We start from the raw sequence: 18472 nt of genomic DNA, 5'->3' as shown, positions 1-18472 counted from the left end.
CATGCACTAATAAAATATGATAATTTTAGTATATATCGGGTTTAATTGCTGGATAGCGGTTACAAATTAACTCGATTATCCAAACCGTTGAATAATGGTCCGGATAAATAATAAGATCATATATTATACAATAATCTTCCAATATTCATTTTTTTAATTGGGTTCAATGGCTGGATAGCAATTATAAAATCCGATTATCTAAATCGTTGAATAGTGATCTAAATAAATAAAAGATAAATAATTAATTAATTATAAAATACGTTAATATTTTAAACTATAATTAATCAATAAAATAAAAATAATCTATGGGTTTCTTTACCAATTTTGATCGTTGGATAACGATCCTATTATGGTCGTATGACCACAACCTTACGAGTATCGTCAAAGGCCTGAATTGATACGATTAACAACATTTCAAAGCAATCATAGACACAAGCACATAGAGCGAACATTTAGAACTACAACAGTACCGATTTATCGGGCGGGGTAGGGTGAGATTACGTCTCTTCCCTACACGTAACCGAAAACCGAGCTTAGAATCACCGCAGACCATTACCTTATCCGAGCTTACCCGAATGGGTCGATTCAGAATCAAATCGGTGTCCAATCAGACCGTCCAACTGATTGGTGGCGACTCAAAAACCCATTGGATTTGTCTCCCTAAAGGGACTGTCCATCACCATTAATAAACCAGTAGAGCGAGAGCTACATCGAAAATATATAACAGTTCGCGATCCGCGGGCACGGGCGCGACAGAGGTTTTACTGTAGCTTGACAGCTTTCCTCAGCAATTGCTCTTTGAGGACGTAATGAAACTGCACATGGTTAGAAAATTAGAGGTATAATCAACTTAGCACATATCTGTCACCAGTGACGAATACGAGATTAGCGGGTTGGAGGCAGTGGCGAATACAAGATTGTTCCGTTGGGGGCCGATTTTACATATGGTGTGTAAAAAAAAATTATAAAACCGTGTCTAATAAAAATTCGGATTTAGAAAGGGTCTAATAGGCTAAAAAAATATAAATTTGGGTTAATAAGGACCTAACACATTAAAAAAATAGAAATTTGGATTTAATCAAGGCCTAATAGGCTAAAAAAAATTGGAAATTTGGATTTAGAGAGAACATAACTGGACTTGGACCAATTTTGGGTGCTAATTCAATACCCGATCTAAATTTCTTAGAAACAGGAGGGCCGGAACACCACAACACCTTAAATTTCATGGAGACATAGAGCCGAAACTACTCGTGACCATAGTGGTTCCGGCGGCGGGAAGGGCCCGGCCACTCCGGCCACCTGTCTCCGCCCCTGGTTGGAAGGGGGATTTGGCACTCAGTGCTTAAATTTTTTTTTTTTTTTGCTAAGTGGAATGTAATAAAAATTGTTTTCAATAAAAAAAATTAGATTTGGAGGGCCTAATGGATAAAAAAAAAATTGAAAATTTGGATTTCAGAAGACCTAACAGACCCAAAAAAATTGAAGTTTAGATTTAGGAAGGATCTAATACTTCTGGGGCCATCTTGGGGATGCAAAACCAGCACATCATTAATATTTCTTGAGACAAGGGCCGGAATTGCCCCTGGTTAGACCAATTTATCAAATACTCAATACAATTCTAGATCAAATGCCCAATTTATGAAATACCTAATCAAAATTTAATCAACTCATCAATGTAGCATCCTAAAGGGTGTTTGGTTAGCTAAATTTAAACTATGAAATGAGAACGAGACATTACAAATTATTTCAATATAACTCGAATTTATAAATTCTCATTGAAAATATACGTCATTTATGTTAATTGATATAGTTACTTTGTTATATTAATATTAGTTAATATAATTGATTTATTATATTAATGATTGATTGATATAATAGATTTGTAATATTAACGGTGGTTAATAGAATTGGTTTGTTATATTAACAATAATTGGTACTTTTTTTTTTGAAAAGGAAAACCAAAGCTTTATTAAGTATCATGAGCAATAGCATTACAAGCAAAAGAGGGAGGGTTTGAAAACCATTCCCCATGATCAGACATAGAACTCACAGCCCTAGCAAAAACTTAACCGTGCAGTCCCCATGGTCTTCAAGCAAGTGTCGACAGTCACCAATTACCAGCTCCAGGGTCAAACTGACACTGGTTTCTCGCTGCAAAGCATACACCAGTAATTATGAGTCCGATTCGAGCTCAATGTTCCTCCACCCACGCATCTTCAGCCAGCTAAGTGCCTCACGACACGGCAGTACTTCGACAAGGAGGGGGTCCAATTGGCACTATAACAAGCCGTTAGCCGCAACAATAAAAGAACCTCTCTCATCCCGAAGAACGAAACCGTACCCACCACGATCCAGGTCACTAAACACAGCACCATCAAATTTTAAGATATTACCTGTCGTAGGGGCAGTCCAGTGTGCTCGACCAGGCTGTAATTGTCGGTGGCGTGGGTTCAGAAGTAGACGTGCCGATTTCCATTGTGAGAGGAGGGCAGTAGCTTTCCCAAACGTGATTCCGGCAAACGATCGGACCTTATTCCATACCTCATCATTCCTGTCGAGCCATATAGCCCAGCAGACCATCACAACTTCTTCTACAACCTGCTATCATTGTAAGCCCACGATGTCCAACTAGAAATCCTGAAAAGAGATATACCGCCCACTCACATCACCAATACATGAGAAATTCCAGACTCTCCTTGCGTATGGGCGGCTACCAAGGCGTGAAAAACGGATTCCTCACTAGCAAAACAGCGCGGATAGAGAGGATTAATCGGAACGAATTTATCTCTTAACGCTAAGCTTGACGGCAAGCAACCGGATATGACTCTCCAAGCGAAGTTCCGGACTTTAGGCAGAATGTGTAACTTCCATAACGCCTTCCAGTTAATACCAGTAATTAAGTTTAGGACTATGGCCTCAGAGTCCATAAGCTGTCTGTATGCTGCTTTAATCGAAAAAATGCCTACAGAAGTTCCGTCCCAACCCCATGAATCACTCACCTCACGGACACTAACCGGAACACGCAAAATTAAATCAACATCCCTCTCAATGAAAAAACCGTGAACAAAGGGCGAATCCCAACCCGTACCATCAGTAGTTCGTAACTCGCATATGTTCTGGCATTGCACTCCCTCGGGCCGAATGCTCTCAACATATGGAACATCGTTTGGCAACCACAGGTCCTCCCAGATGTTAATGTCAGTTCCGTTCCCTGTAACCCATCTTGCGCCTGCAGAAATTAAAGGTTGAGAGTCCATAATACATCGCAAAACTAAACTCGGATTATTGGTCAATTCTGCTCCTAAAAAATTGGAATTTGGGAAATAGCGAGCCTTATAGACCCTTGCAACTAGGGATTCAGGGTGAGTTAAAAGGCGCCAACCTTGCTTAGCCAGGAGGGCTAGATTGAAAACATGCATACGCCTGAACCCCATCCCACCATCAAACTTTGGAGCACACAGTTTATCCCATGTCGTCTAGTGGATGCTTTTCTCCTCAAGCCTTTTCGAGCCCCACCAGAAACTGCTCATCATTTTTTCCAGTTCCTCACACAGCGTTTTAGGGAGCATAAATAGACTCATAACATATGATGGTATAGCTTGGATAACTGACTTCAAAAGGACCTCCTTCCCAGCACGGGAAAGAAACTTAGCTTTCAAGCTATTTAAACGGGCGTATACTCTATCATTCACATAACGGAAAATTTGCCTCTTATTCCTACCTACAAGGGATGGGAGGCCCAAATAGGTTCCCGGTGTGGCCAACAAAGAGATACCAAACAGAGAGCTCATGGAATTACATACCTCTTGGTGACAATGTCTACTGAAGGATATAAATGATTTACTGAAGTTTACTTTTTGACCAGAAGCCTTTTCATACAAAGCCAAACAGTGCTTTACATCGCTACCCTCCTTCAGCGATGCACAGAAGAACAAATAGGAAGAGATGGGAGATAGACGGGGCAGAACGAGCAATGCGACATCAGTGGATCAGACCATTAGATTTAAGCTGAGAGAGAGACGTTGACAAACCCTTCGTGCAAATGAGGAACGGGTACGGGGAGATCGGATCACCCTGCCTGAGGCCTCTGCTAGGTATAATCGGCCCAATTGTATGTTCCCCACTAATGACGTGGTAGGAAGCTTTAGTAACACACTGCATAACCAACTCTGTCCACCTATCTGTAAAACCCAACTTCTTCATCATTGCCCTTAGAAAGTTTCACTCAACCCTGTCATAAGCTTTTGCCATGTCCAATTTCAGTGATGCAAAACCGGTTCTAGCATGCGTTTTCCTGTTCAAAAAGTGATTAACTTCAGAAGCCAGCATTATATTGTCAGTGATGAGCCTGTTAGGGATGAAAGCACTCTGAGTAGTGGAGATAATAAGATGAATGGATGATTTTAGACGGTTTGCTATAACTTTGGACATTATCTTGTAGATAACATTACACATAGCAATTGGCCTAACGTTTGCCACAACCTCAGGTTTTGCCGTTTTGGGGATAAGAACAAGATGAGTATTATGGATGTCATCAGGGAACTTACCCGAGTTGAGCCAGCTTAAATAGGAAGAGACCACATCCGCCCCAATTGTGGTGCTGATAGAAACAGGGGTTAAAGCCATCAGGATCAGGACTTTTATCAGGATGCAATGAGAAGACTGCCCTTGTGACTTCAATTGCAGTAAAGGGCCTAAGGAGGTCCCTATTAATTAATATCCTCAGAGATCCATGGTTGAACATTATCTATAATATAGTCTGGTTCACATCCCGATAATTGGTACAATTAAATTGTGATATTAATGTTAATTGATATAATTAAATTGTTATATTAATGTTAAATAGTATATCAATAAATGTTTTAGAAGTTTTTGTCCTTAATTATGCAACGTATAATCAGTTCGGGATTCGACATTAGCTTTCAAAAAGAATTTATGTGATTGAGGATATGTTATGCTTCGTTAGAAAAAATAAATCCAATTAGTTGAGCAAATAATAATAATATTTTAATAATAATAATACATTTGTTTTTATAATAATTCAGAAGAAAAAATAAATAAATCACATTTTGTTTGCAGAAAATAAAAATGTGGCTGACTTTAAAGAATCTGCGCTTCAATATCGGAGGTTTTAAAATCCTCACGTCAAGATAAAGTAATCATTCTTCCGTAATTTCTAAAATTCACATCAAATTTCTCATTTAGTTCAGAAATAAAGAGAGAGGTGACTTGTGGATCCATTTTTAGCTTTAGGCCTATCAAGCCCATTTGAATTCAAATGAGAAGACTATGGGTCAATTTGTCAACCAAAACGGAGGCTAAGAAGATAGTTTTGGTTCCATTTTAGAAATTCAGAAATAGCAAAATGGAAACTTGATTGCTTATTTGGAGGCTAAGAAGATAGTTTCGGTTCCTAAATTGAAAAGAGCAAAATGCAAACTTGGTTGCTCATTTGGAGGTCAAGAAGGTATTTCTGATTCCATCTTAGAATTCAGAAATATAATGATATATTTTGGAAAGATTTCGTGAGCCATCGATTTTAGCTCGAGTGGATTTGGGCACTTATTCTAAAATAGATTATGGATTTCCAATATTATAGTTCTAATCCGTAATTCTTAGCCCGGGTAGAGAAAATTACCTTGGTTCGAGGTAATAAATGTAAACGGTAAGAAATCTTAGCATAGAGGATCTTACACTCGACCCCTGGCGGTGGAAGTCTTCATTTCGGATAGTCCTAGAGTGACCTTAATTTAAGGTTGGATAGAAGAGACTCAAAGTTATGGGTTCGCTTTTGAGCGCTGATTGGAACTCAGGTAGAGTGAGACCTTGGAAGGTTCACAAGAATTTTTGTTCACGTAACTTTAATTGTAGACTTGGATGGAGTGAATTTGATTTTCCTAGCATGGAAGGTGAGACCTCAGTTGCAGTCTCATGCGAATGGTTTGAAGAATAGATGGGTGTTGAGGCCTTAATTGTAAGCTCAATGGATAAGATGTGGCTATAAATCATGAATTAATGCGGGATAAGTGCTCCTAAGAGAAGTGAATGATATGGACATCTCCATTTTGGATTTCCATAAGAGTGGCCTAACTTGAGGCATGTGTAGAGACCCATATTTGCATGTTTCAATTATTTGAGCACTGAGTTCAGCTCGGGTGGATAAGACCTTAATGGTTTGAAGGGATATTTTTGCTATGGTTTTCTAAAGCATATGAATAGTTATTACTAAGAATATTTATTCCATTCTTTGTTATTCCATTTATTCCATTCCGTGAACCAAACGACACCTAAAAATCTTTTAAAAATACTCTTAAAGTCTTAAACCATATCTCATAAAAATAAATAGAGCATCCAATTCAATAAAAAAATATATAAAAAATAATAAACACAATCTAGCAACAATCATTTTATAATGTTTTAAAAATCAAATATAATTAAAAAATCAAATCACTAATAGTAAATATTCTTTTTGTTCTCACTGTTTGTCTGGGCGCTTTATCTAGTATTGCCCAGGCGGCCAAAAAATATTCAAGGTAATTGAAAAATATCGTAATGAATTTTTGCTTTTTAAGCGCTTATGTAGTCTAAACAATGGGTAAATTACACTTATGGTTATTGAATTTTATTAATTTTAGCATTATGGTCATTGAACTTCAATTTTTAATGGTATGGTCACTGAACTTTACATTTTTTTAATATTGATAACCATTCAACGCCTCAAAATGACCATTGACGGTCTCAAAATAAAAAATTTGAAAATTAATGATATTCTAAAATAAATTAATTCTTAAAAAATTTCGTTTTGAGATCATTTATGTATTGTTTAGTTAGGAGAGATACAGTAAAACCTCTATATAGGAATACACTTGGGACCGAACTATTTGTATAACAATTGGGAGGTTATTACTAAATAGAGTTTGGTATAATAAAAAATTTCAACACATATAATTTTAAATTTTAAATAATACCACTTGAAATTGGTTAAGATTGTCATAGGCATACATGGTTTATATATAATGTATAACAATAGACATTAATGGAATAAATTAAATATTTAAAATTTCAAATTAGAGTTTAGGTTTTCAATATATAGATAATTGAAAGAGTTTTACAGAAAAAATATAAGCATCAATGAGAATACTAAATATTTATAATTTCAAGTTGTAGTTTGGGTTTCCAACTCGTAAATAATTTCAATAGTTTTTTTTTAATATTTTTATGATTTAGTTTGAATTCTTAATATATACATATAAATATATAATTATTACTATATGGAGGCATAATTTCTAAAGGTGTGACTTGAAAAGTGTATAACAAATAACGTTTGGGAGGTTATTCCTATTTATAACTGGCCCAAGTTGGGACCGAGTTTTTTTATAACAAAATAGAAGTTATTCATATATAGAGGTTTTACTGTAGTAAACTTTTAAAGAGAGCTCTAAGAATATGATTTTAGAAAATAAAAAATACGATTTCATGATAAATATTGTTCTGAACAACTTTAATTTTAAATATTTATCATTAACGATTATTTTAATGAGTAGTTAGTTAAATCGTAACCGATATTAAGCATGTAAAATTCAGTGTTTATGTTATTAAAAATTGTAATTCAATAGTCAAAATATTAAAATAGGTAATGTTGACTGGCAATGTAATTTACCCCTAAACAATTCGGAACGAATTTTTCTTAAACACAATATTAACATGTATGAATAAAAAAAAAAAAAAAAAATCATATCAACCCAATTGATTTCTGTCATTTTCGTATCTGTGTTGATCGCACCTAATTTTACCAGCTCTATTATAGTACCCATCAGTTCTAATACACAGTTGCCACCTGTAAGTGGGATGAGGGTTATCCCCCGCCTGAATTTGCCTCTCGAAATCGGAAATTCCTCTCTGCTTCCTTTCACTTTCTCTCCGATCAACAATCTGCTGGTCGCCCCATCGATTCGGCTGGTCCCCATCTGCTGCTTGCGTTAAGTTCCGGCGGATCATATCCACCATCTTCATTAGCTACCCGTGAGTCGAATCGATCTATTATTTCCTTGTGTCAATTTAGTACTATTCTGAATCAAACGGCTTCACTGCTTACCTCTTGTATCTTCTGATGACAGATTGGAAAATTAGCGGAAACTTTTTATCCATAATTCTTAACAAATCATCACTTTAGTTTTTTTTTTTTTTTTTCCGACATAATGTTAAGTGGTTCAATCTATATAAAACCGAAGTGCATTCATGCATGATAATTGATTTTAATTGGTTCGAATATGAAATTCAGGAATTTGATAACAAATCCGTCTACTTTATCTATATTGTTTGTGATACAATGGTTTAAATTGAATTCATATTTTCATCTGACTGTAATTTAATGACCATATAATCATATCCCCTCAGTTAAGTATTCTATATGAGACGTTTAAAGTTAACGATGATATTCTGATTGGTTAGTAACCTTGGTTTGATATTAGAACTATAATCATCCCTATCTCTCTCACTTCTGGTTTTGTTTTATTTACTGTAGAATTCTGAGATCCAATTACTAAACCAAGATGGGTTTTCTGGTTACAAATCTAATTTTTGTGGTGGTTGGAATCATCGGATCACTTTGTACAAGAATATGTTGCAATAAGGGCTCCTCTGCTAATTTGTGAGCATGTTTTGCTTCTTCTTTGTGTTAGTTTTAATTGTTGAATATATGCATGATTAGTGTTAAGGCTGCTACATTTGTTAATTTAATACATTTGTGCAGCTAAAATTTGCTCCTTTAAGATCTATTTTACCTAAATCTTCTCGGAAACTTGAATTAGAGTTGAGATTTAATTCTTTTGGGACATAAGAGAAGAGATAGCACATGCCCTGTAAAAGTTACATGTACATTTAGGCAATTTTCTTCACATTGGAAGCATTACCCGACCTGTAAATGCAATATAATGGATTTTACTTGGATCAACAAGTCAATTATTGAATCAATGCTTTCTTATTCATTATAAGCAGAGGTTATAGGTATATGATTTCTTTCCAGCTGGTGTACTAGTTGTCAGGCTGGATGCTTGCTAAGTTACCATGTAGCTTAGTTGACTTATTTGAGTTGTGATGTCTTACATATTGATGAAGCCTTTATAGATAGGTTCACTTAGGCCCTGTTTGGTAAAGAGCTTTTTGGGGTAAAATTAGAGGTTTGAGTCACTTTAGAGGTTTTGACTAGGTAAACCTCTAATAGTGGTATTTGGTGAAAAGAGATTTGAAAGAGCTTGTTGGGTCGAAAAAGCTGGTTTTAGAAGTTTTTTCAATTAGATTATTACTCCATCTCTTTTGAAGGACATTTTTACCCCTAATTACTATCCTTTAATCCCAAATAAAGGTTTTACCATGTCCTTATTTTACCAAACAAGTTTACACAATCAGCTAGTCAAATCAGCTAACCAAAAAAGTAATCAGCTAACCAAAAAAAGTAATCAGCTAATGTAACAAGCTAACAGCAAACAGCCATTTGCCAAACAGGGCTTTAGTGTCTAATGAATTTTTTTTTTTTTGAAAGATAGTATCTAGTAAGTTTATTCACGGGCAATCTTTCTGTTTTGACTTTGTATGCACTGGTCTCAGCTTAATATCATGTCCATGCTGTTGCACTGTCTACCACTTTTTTACTAGTGTGGAAAACATTTTTTTAAAACGGTTGAACTTATGGCCACCTTTCACACATTTTCTTAAAACAAGCATGTTGTCGTAGAATCATGCGCTGTTTTAGATACTTATGAATTTATGGTTTGTTTAACTAGCTGCTAGAATATAGTGAATGTTATGCATATGCTGTTAAACAAGCATTGAAGCATCTGTGCTATTTGTATTATGCAATATGTCTAATTTGTTCATTGTGATGCAGGTTTCATTTGACACTGGTTATAACAGCAACAGTCTGTTGTTGGATGATGTAAGTTTGTTCCTGACTTATCCTTCCTTACTGTAGTCTCTACATATGCATACTGGGTTACTAACACGGCATGCCAGTGAAAATATTTAGGGAAAAAGCTATGCCCTCAAAATGTGTGTTGAAAAATCATCGAGTGGATAATAGAGTAGTGATTTAGTTGATAGGAGAACTCTTTATTGCTTCTGGTTTTCTTTTTCTGAGTTTCGGTGCTAAGAGTTTGTTGAATGTTTTCTGTTTTCTATGTTTTTACAACTAGCTTTGCAATGATAAACTAGTATGTATTGCATGGCATATCAAAATCATTTCTCTCTTAGAAATTCTTGTGCTGCATAAAATTCAGAAGTGAGAAACATCCTATATCTTCTACATTGTTATTGGATTCTTTTTTCAAAATATGAAATCTACTACTTGGGCTCCGGGTTGTTTTATGGAAGAAAAAAAATTCAGGATTACTTCTTTTCTTTTACCGAAGATTTGCTGCACACAAGAATATTGTCAGTGGAAACTATGTTCGTAGTCAAAGGAAAACTAAGCCATTTAGAAGGCCAACAACATGCTCTTTTACAGGAGTAATTGTTTGGAAATTTACGAATTAATATTAACAAAAGGTTACCACATTTATGTCCCGTACCGAATACAACTGAATATGAGCCCTTGGCTGTGACAACAACCGGTGAATGGCAGTGGCTTGCTACTCAAAGGAAAACCCTGATTTTTGTTTTCAAATTTTCTGTTATGCTCAATTGTATATTAGAACATACAAATTAGTATAAATACTCATTAGGCTTCTATGAAGAAAATCAATATTTTTCAATGTGTTGCAAATATTAGAAAATGATTTCCAACTAATTTCTGTATTACGACTAAACAAGAAAAACAACGCATTGTCTTGGACAGGAAGTATTGTACGGAACTCATTTTCCACAAAACAGTGTTATAGTGTGTGTGTGTTTTTCTCATGTGGACTAGATAATTGCTATTAGTTTTTTAACAGTAGTAGGAACAGTTTATTAACTTAAGTAGCTTTGTTGTGCATTGCTTTTGAAAGCATACCAGATTTTAACATGTTTTGTGCCTATAGATTATGATAGAGAATGTGACAAAGAATACTAATCGGTAATTGAGGGAAATATAGGATAAAAAGGGACTTGTGGTTATCCTAGTTATAGTTAGTTATATTATAGGGCTTTAGGGTAAATGTGGGGTGAGTAGTATATATAGTTTCTTTAAGAAAGGAGAGAGTGAGCTTTTGGATATTTCATTTTGGGTATTTTGGGTCTCTTAGATTTCTGCTAGGAGAAAGGGATCATTCCCTGGGCTGTGCTTTGGCGTAGATTTATGTTTTCCATTACTTTCTAATTCATCAATACAAGTCTACTATTCCATATTTTCTACTTATTTCTGTGTGTCCGTGTTTATTTGCTGTGTTTGGGTGAGCCATTGTTGAGGTTCTCATCAGATTGCTTGTGTTTTGGGAAATGATAATAATGTCAATTGTTGTTTACCATTGACCTATCCAAAATTTGTGCATTTGGCCCCTGATCTATTATTTGGTCACATTTGGTCCCTGACTTATCAAATTAGATAAAATTCAGCTCATATTGAATGGAAAATTAACTTTCTTGAAAAATTAACAGCAGTCACCAATACAAAAACCACACATGACACATAAATAAAATTAATTTTCAACTAGAGATGGCAACGTTAACTATTTTACACAGTAAAAAAATCCTAAAAACTTTTTCTAGTGTTCCGATAGAGTGAAAATTAATTTTATTTATGTGTCATGTGTCATTTTTGTATTGGTTACTGTTGTTAATTTTCCAACACAGTTAATTTTTCATTTAATATGGGCTGGATTTTATCTAATTTGATAGGTTAGGGTCAAATATGACCAAATAATAGGTCAGGGGCCAAATGCATAAATTTTGGATAGGTCAAGGGCCAAAAAGTGCTTTAAGCCTTTTCTTAAATCATGTTATTTTATCATAAATTGTCACTCCTATTTATGTTAATCTTGTTTTGAGCTCCATAACTTGCAAATGTTGAGTAATATGTTTCTTACACTTATTAAATGGTAGGTGGGCGATTGTATATATTGCTCAAATGAAACCACTGATTGTCCCAATTCTCAGTGAAGGGGAGTGAAGACGTTTCTTATGACCAAACTAAGCAATGTGGTTTCCCACAAAAGATTTGAGTTATCATTCTGTGTAATATTTTTCTCTACCCTTCATCTGAAGCGGCATTCATTTTAAATACTCGAGTAATATTAAATAAGTAGAATAATTGCTGCAATTGCAGAACAGTTGATATAGTGTATTTCGTTACAGCCTTGCAAAATCTATGATGACTAAATATTCAAACAAATTTATTAACTCAAAATTCTTAGGCCTGTTGTTACTGGTAGCTGATTGAAGATGATTTTCAGAAACTATCAACTGTTGTTTTTCAATTCTAATTAAATATCTTTGTTCTATTGTTTGGAGTGAAAAAAACGAACTATGAAAAGGAGAATCAAACTGACATTTCTTGTATGGTTTTTACACGAAACATCTATATCAACTCTATCTACTTTATGTATACATAGGATAGGAGTTGAAGGCATAATCCCAGATTAAATTGGAAAATTCACTATCTCTATTCAAATTGAATGTTTTTCTTTTCTTATCTTATTATATCTCAATGAATAATCATAACTATTTATGATTTCATAAAGGTGGGCTATTTGATAATTAAAAATATAATAATAATAAGTATCGTTTTCTGTTAAAAGACAAAAGAACTAGCAATTATATTTTGTATTTGTTAATTTATCAGGGATGAGCCAACCGGATGAAATGGGATAAATTTTATATAAAAAAAATTGTTGACTAACTAATTTTGTTAATTTAGTTTTTCTTAAACCAAAGATTGGAGAGAGGAAACAGAAAACTAAATTATTTTTTTGGTAAAGGAAAAATGGGTAAAATATATTAATATCTTTCAATTATAGCTTTACTAATATTAATATTATAGTCGGCTAAATTTTATTTTATGAGATAGAAGTTCTGAAACTTTCTGTTATACTAATCTTGAAATTTAAATTAAAGGATACAAGTTTTAACAAAATAACTATCGGGATGTATTATTAATTTTTATAATATAGGGGAATAGATGTACTTTACCCAAAGAAAAAGTAATTATTATTGGCTATGCGGAAGGAGGAGAGTAACAAAACGACATCACATAGGAAGAACAATAGTGGTCCAATCTAAAACCAATCTGAAAATATGAAGCAGCTCTCAGTAAAATGAAATTAATTGAAACGTTTCTAAAACCCTAAAACCTCTCTCCCTCTGTTTTAAAAAAATCTCCAGCATTCCGGAAATTCACAGTACCAAAATATGGCTACACTTCAATTGTCAAACCCAAATACATCCACGCATTCATTGCCCTCTTCACTTCACCACAAGCTATGTCCATCACACAAAACCGGCCGAACTACTGTTTCCAAACGACATCGTCATGTTTCTGCGACCGTAACTTGCACATTTGCTCCGATGGAGTCTGCCAAGATAAAGGTGGTTGGCGTCGGTGGTGGTGGCAACAATGCGGTTAATCGTATGATTGGCAGCGGTTTGCACGTAATCGCTTTCTATTTTTGCTATCATGAGTTGTATGGCTCATACATGTTGGAGTGAAAATTTTGTTTTTGTTCTTCGTTTTTAAGCTCTATCCTTTTCATTTTTCTTATAAGAGCTTTGCTGGATGACAGCATTTGCATATTTTCTGGCGCATTTTTCTTATTCTTGGGGGAATCAGATTTTAACTATGGTAGTTCATGTGCATATGAAAATTATAATCGTAAATCTGGAATTGATTGATATGAAAGTTGTAGTCCCAAATTTAGAATTGATTGATTGAAGAATGTCCAAATAACCTAATAGATGTAATCATGTAAATGGAAAGAGTATGGGGTTATGAGTTATTCAGCTGTTGACACTGTGTATACTTGGTTTTGAACTTAGGGTGTTGATTTTTATGCCATCAACACGGATTCTCAAGCACTATTACAGTCTTCTGCTCAGAATCCACTTCAAATTGGAGAGCTTTTGACTCGTGGATTAGGTTTGTCTCTATCCGGTTGACCTTATATATGATTCCAATTTCAAAGCATTCTAATATCCTCTACCATTTCAGGACTCTGCCTCCTTTTTCTTAGAAGGGTTGTAGAAGTTCTTTCATTATTTTATTTTTTTTCCTTCAAATTGTGTTAATGTGTCATTCTTCTTTTTTCCCTTATTACTTTGATAACAGGAACGGGAGGAAATCCTCTTTTGGGAGAACAGGCTGCAGAAGAATCAAAAGAAGCCATCTCAAATGCTCTTAAAGGCTCTGATCTTGTTTTTATAACAGCTGGTATGGGTGGAGGGACAGGATCTGGGGCTGCCCCAGTTGTGGCTCAGATATCAAAGGAGGCAGGATATTTGACTGTTGGTGTAGTAACTTACCCTTTCAGTTTTGAGGGGCGTAAGAGATCCTTGCAGGTAAGTGCCTGTTTTGGTTTATCATGGAACAATGAGTTCCTCATACTGTTGGTCTTAATTGCTTCTTTCTTCAAATTAGTTACAGTAGAATGCAGTCTTGAAAATGTGGCATTGTAGAGTCTTTAGATTGTAGCGAAGCAAGTGCAAATCTCAACAATCTAGAAACTTCTTTAGAAGCTGGAATCGGATAGATTCATCGCTATATGCATAGTTCTGTAATTTTTTACTGAGCTGTGTTTTATTTGTTGCAATTGATGTGACCTACATTTTTTATCCACAATGCATCTTCTTGCACAAACCTTTTAAGCTTGTACATTGTTGTTATTGGTACCTTCTGATAAATACTGAGATTTTTATTGTTTGATATGATTAAGGGAAGCCTTGTACCTTATTATGTCTGCAGGCACTAGAGGCTATTGAAAAGCTACAAAAAAATGTTGATACTCTAATAGTGATACCAAATGATCGCCTGCTTGATATTGCTGATGAGCAGACACCTCTCCAGGATGCTTTCCTTCTTGCAGATGATGTCCTGCGCCAGGGGGTGCAAGGAATTTCAGATATTATTACAGTGAGTAGTTTTGGCCATGAAACTGTGACTATTTTACATGCTTTCATAAACTGCTTTTGTAGAACAATTTCATGGAACATTTTACCATCTATGATCATGAAATGATATTACACCTCTGGGCTGAACGTGTTCACATTCTACTATGCATGTATAACAGTCAACATACAACTCTGAGCGCATTTAAGTTGAGTACCCAATTCAGTATATGTTGATTATCATTTCTTTGACCACTATGAAAGTTCTTTCCAAATTTCCCTTAGCTGTCCATTCTTATTGAATTGTTGTGGGCTACAGTACAAAATCGATTCTGTACATGTATTCCGTGAACGATTGGGCAGGAATTGATCTTTCTAACCGATTTGCCCCACATTAGTACATAGAGAGAGTGAACTGCTTTCCCTATGGGCTATAACTATAAAACAATAAACTTGATCATTTGTGTCTAATAATTTTGTTAGTTTGTCCTGCTCATAGGCAACTTTGGGCGCAGAAAATAATTTAGATATTTTGACTTAGATTTTAATTTCAAACTACTTAAGAAAACATTAATTTTATATAGTTAATCTTAAAATATAAACTTGTACATAGCTTAATATTTTCCCCTACATTCTATTAGATATACGTTTCCGCCACGTTTCCTTTGCCTATGTTTTCTAGAATACCATTTCCTGGTGCCATCCATGCTAAGTAGGCTGAGAACCTCTATTCCCTTGTTTTGCAGATACCTGGTTTGGTTAATGTGGACTTTGCAGATGTAAAAGCGGTGATGAAAGATTCTGGGACTGCAATGCTTGGGGTCGGAGTTTCCTCCAGCAAAAACCGTGCTGAAGAAGCAGCTGAACAAGCAACCCTGGCACCCTTGATCGGATCATCAATTCAGTCAGCTACCGGAGTTGTTTATAACATTACTGGAGGAAAGGACATCACATTGCAAGAAGTGAACAGAGTGTCCCAGGTACTTAATCCGAGTGCCTTCTATTGTTCATCTTAGATTTGCTCAAATCGAGTCTATGGTCTTTGAAATCATGTTTTCCAAATACATTCTTTTACTAACAATTTACTAGATGCAATCAATATGTCAAGTAATAGGATTCGAGGATTCAAATCCATGAATCATCAAGGATACAAAATTTAAATTACAGTACAAAGATATTGGCTGGCTTCATAAACCATATAATGCTGCTCAGAATCATAGTGCAGCTTCTCTATGATGGCACTGGCAATGGCATACTGAAGTAGAGTTTAACTCTACTTGTACTTGAATTCAGTTAAAGAATCTGAAGCAGTGATTGGAGCAGTCCTGCATCTTAATGCATGGATTAAAAATGCCGAGTTCAACTTTATGAATACTGGTTGTTAGTTCTCTCGCTTACTAAAATTGATACCTAAACTTTTCAGGTTGTTACAAGTTTAGCTGATCCATCCGCAAACATAATATTTGGCGCTGTTGTGGATGATCGGTACAACGGGGAGATTCATGTGACCATCATTGCAACTGGGTTCTCACAATCATTTCAGAAAACGCTCTTAACAGACCCGAAAGCTGCAAAACTGCTGGATAAATATGCAGGGAGCCAAGAGAGCAAGGTCCCTCTTAAGTCTTCAGCCTCAGGTTCTTCTCCAAGATCTTCCCCAAGAAAGCTTTTCTTTTGATTCATTTGTTGTCAAATTTTTGCTTTTTAACCCATTGTTTTTAGTAAAGAGGAGGGTAGATTCACCTTTGTATTGATTGTGAAACTCAAGAATATAAGTCAGGTTTCACGAGCAGCTTTGCATTTTCTTATGCATGCCGTGTTATTACTCCATTGATGCGAATTTATGATCCACGTTGCAAAAACATCCTGATTATCGTGAAGTATTTTACAATAGCTATAGAGATAAATGTGAGTTTTAGGATACAATATATGAGGCTTATTGTATTTGTGGCCTAATATATCTCCAGCCCCTTCAAGTTGTCCAAAAACTGCAGCAGATCTCTGAATTTCAAAATGTTACAACTAAACCCTCAACTTGTTTATGAAACAAATAATTCCTCAAATAGGTTAATATTTGTGATTTTGAAAGTTTTTTTTGCCCTTTTGTTAATGTATCGGTAGATTAGTTAGATGCAGCAACCGATATTTTAGAAATCTTTTACTTCTATGTAAATTATGTTGATTTTTTTGGGAGTTTAGAGGTTATTTGTTCTAAATAAGCATTTTGAGGAGTTATTTGTTCCAAATAAGAAATTTGAGGGTTGATCGGGTTAGTTGTAACATTTTGAAGTTGAGAGTGTCATTTGCAGTTTGTTGACAACTTTGAGAGCTGGGGATGTATTAGGCTTTTATTATTCTGAATTCGGAAGGATTACTGAAATTCTCAATGAACTTAAATTGGATAGTCCATCAAGTAGTACACTTTCTATTTCTGTGTCACCTACCAAATTGGACAAACTATCCAGATTTTGATTTATCACCTTACTATAAAATAAGGCTGTAATTCTTTGTCTGGTTACGGTGAGTGGAGGTTTGTTGTTCCTCTGCCTTTTATTTGTTCGGGTCTCTGATTGGAGTTTTAATGATTATTTCACTCTTTTTTTTTTTTTTTTAAAAAGTTGTAAAAAACGTTAAGTGTTTGTCGGATGGACATGGTTTTTGAGAATTAATTGAATTTGTATTTTTGTATGTTCTTTCTTTTTTTTTTTTTTTTTTGAAAACAAAACTGAAAGCCTTTCACTAAAACTAATAGGATAGATTGTCCTCTTCAAGAACCGAAGTTAGCCAAATCGGCTTTACAAATACGCAAAAAGAATTAGCATTGGAACGGGAATGCCTAGCAACTAAGTGAGCAGCCTCATTTGCTAATCTAGGAACATATGACACCGAGAAATCCCGATTGTTTATAAGTAATAGTTTGCAATCCTGGATAATAGTACCCAATTCAGATAAATTGCACTGCTGATTAGTAACTGCATTGAACACATTTTGTGCATCTGACTCGAACTCTACCTTCTCCCACTGGTTTGTGATTGCCCAAAGCAGATCATCCCGTAAGGCTAACGCTTCAATCATAGGTGTAAACTGTCCTACTCGCACTTTACTGTTATAGCACAAAAAAGTACCTGATTTTTCACGTGCAATAGCTCCAGTACCGCCCTCGTCTGGCTCTCGGAAGAGCCAGTACCGCCCTCGTCTGGCTCCCGGAAGAGTGCGCCGTCCACGTTGCATTTTACGTAGCCTGTTCGCGGACGTCTCCACCTCCCGTCTCTTTGATGCTGCTCTGTGATGAACACCATTGCTTCCCTGCTATTTGTATCTGAACCTGGGACGTACGAGGTATTTTTGTATGTTCTGATTAAATAAACAAGTTATTATATAAATGTAATTAAAATATATATTATACTATCTAAACATAACAATAACAATATAAAATGATTTAATATAGAAATATATATAAATA

General features: G+C 35.2%; 2 protein-coding genes across 2 annotated transcripts; both read left to right on the top strand.

Annotated features, from left to right (window-relative positions):
• Nucleotides 1-7770: 7770 nt before the first annotated feature.
• Nucleotides 7771-12279, top strand: LOC136219144 (V-type proton ATPase subunit e1-like). Its single transcript, XM_066006407.1, has 4 exons — nt 7771-8022; nt 8525-8650; nt 9887-9934; nt 12016-12279. Exons 2-4 carry the CDS (start codon nt 8553-8555, stop codon nt 12080-12082), a joined length of 213 nt encoding a protein of 70 aa, XP_065862479.1. The 5' UTR covers nt 7771-8022; nt 8525-8552; the 3' UTR covers nt 12083-12279.
• A 916-nt stretch (nt 12280-13195) lies between these two features.
• Nucleotides 13196-16837, top strand: LOC136219143 (cell division protein FtsZ homolog 1, chloroplastic). Its single transcript, XM_066006406.1, has 6 exons — nt 13196-13560; nt 13945-14044; nt 14234-14463; nt 14867-15034; nt 15756-15989; nt 16433-16837. Exons 1-6 carry the CDS (start codon nt 13321-13323, stop codon nt 16685-16687), a joined length of 1227 nt encoding a protein of 408 aa, XP_065862478.1. The 5' UTR covers nt 13196-13320; the 3' UTR covers nt 16688-16837.
• Nucleotides 16838-18472: the final 1635 nt, after the last annotated feature.

Source organism: Euphorbia lathyris, chromosome 2, assembly GCF_963576675.1.
Source record: "Euphorbia lathyris chromosome 2, ddEupLath1.1, whole genome shotgun sequence".
Lineage (NCBI taxonomy): Eukaryota > Viridiplantae > Streptophyta > Magnoliopsida > Malpighiales > Euphorbiaceae > Euphorbia > Euphorbia lathyris.
This window is presented reverse-complemented; position numbering and strand designations above follow the sequence as displayed.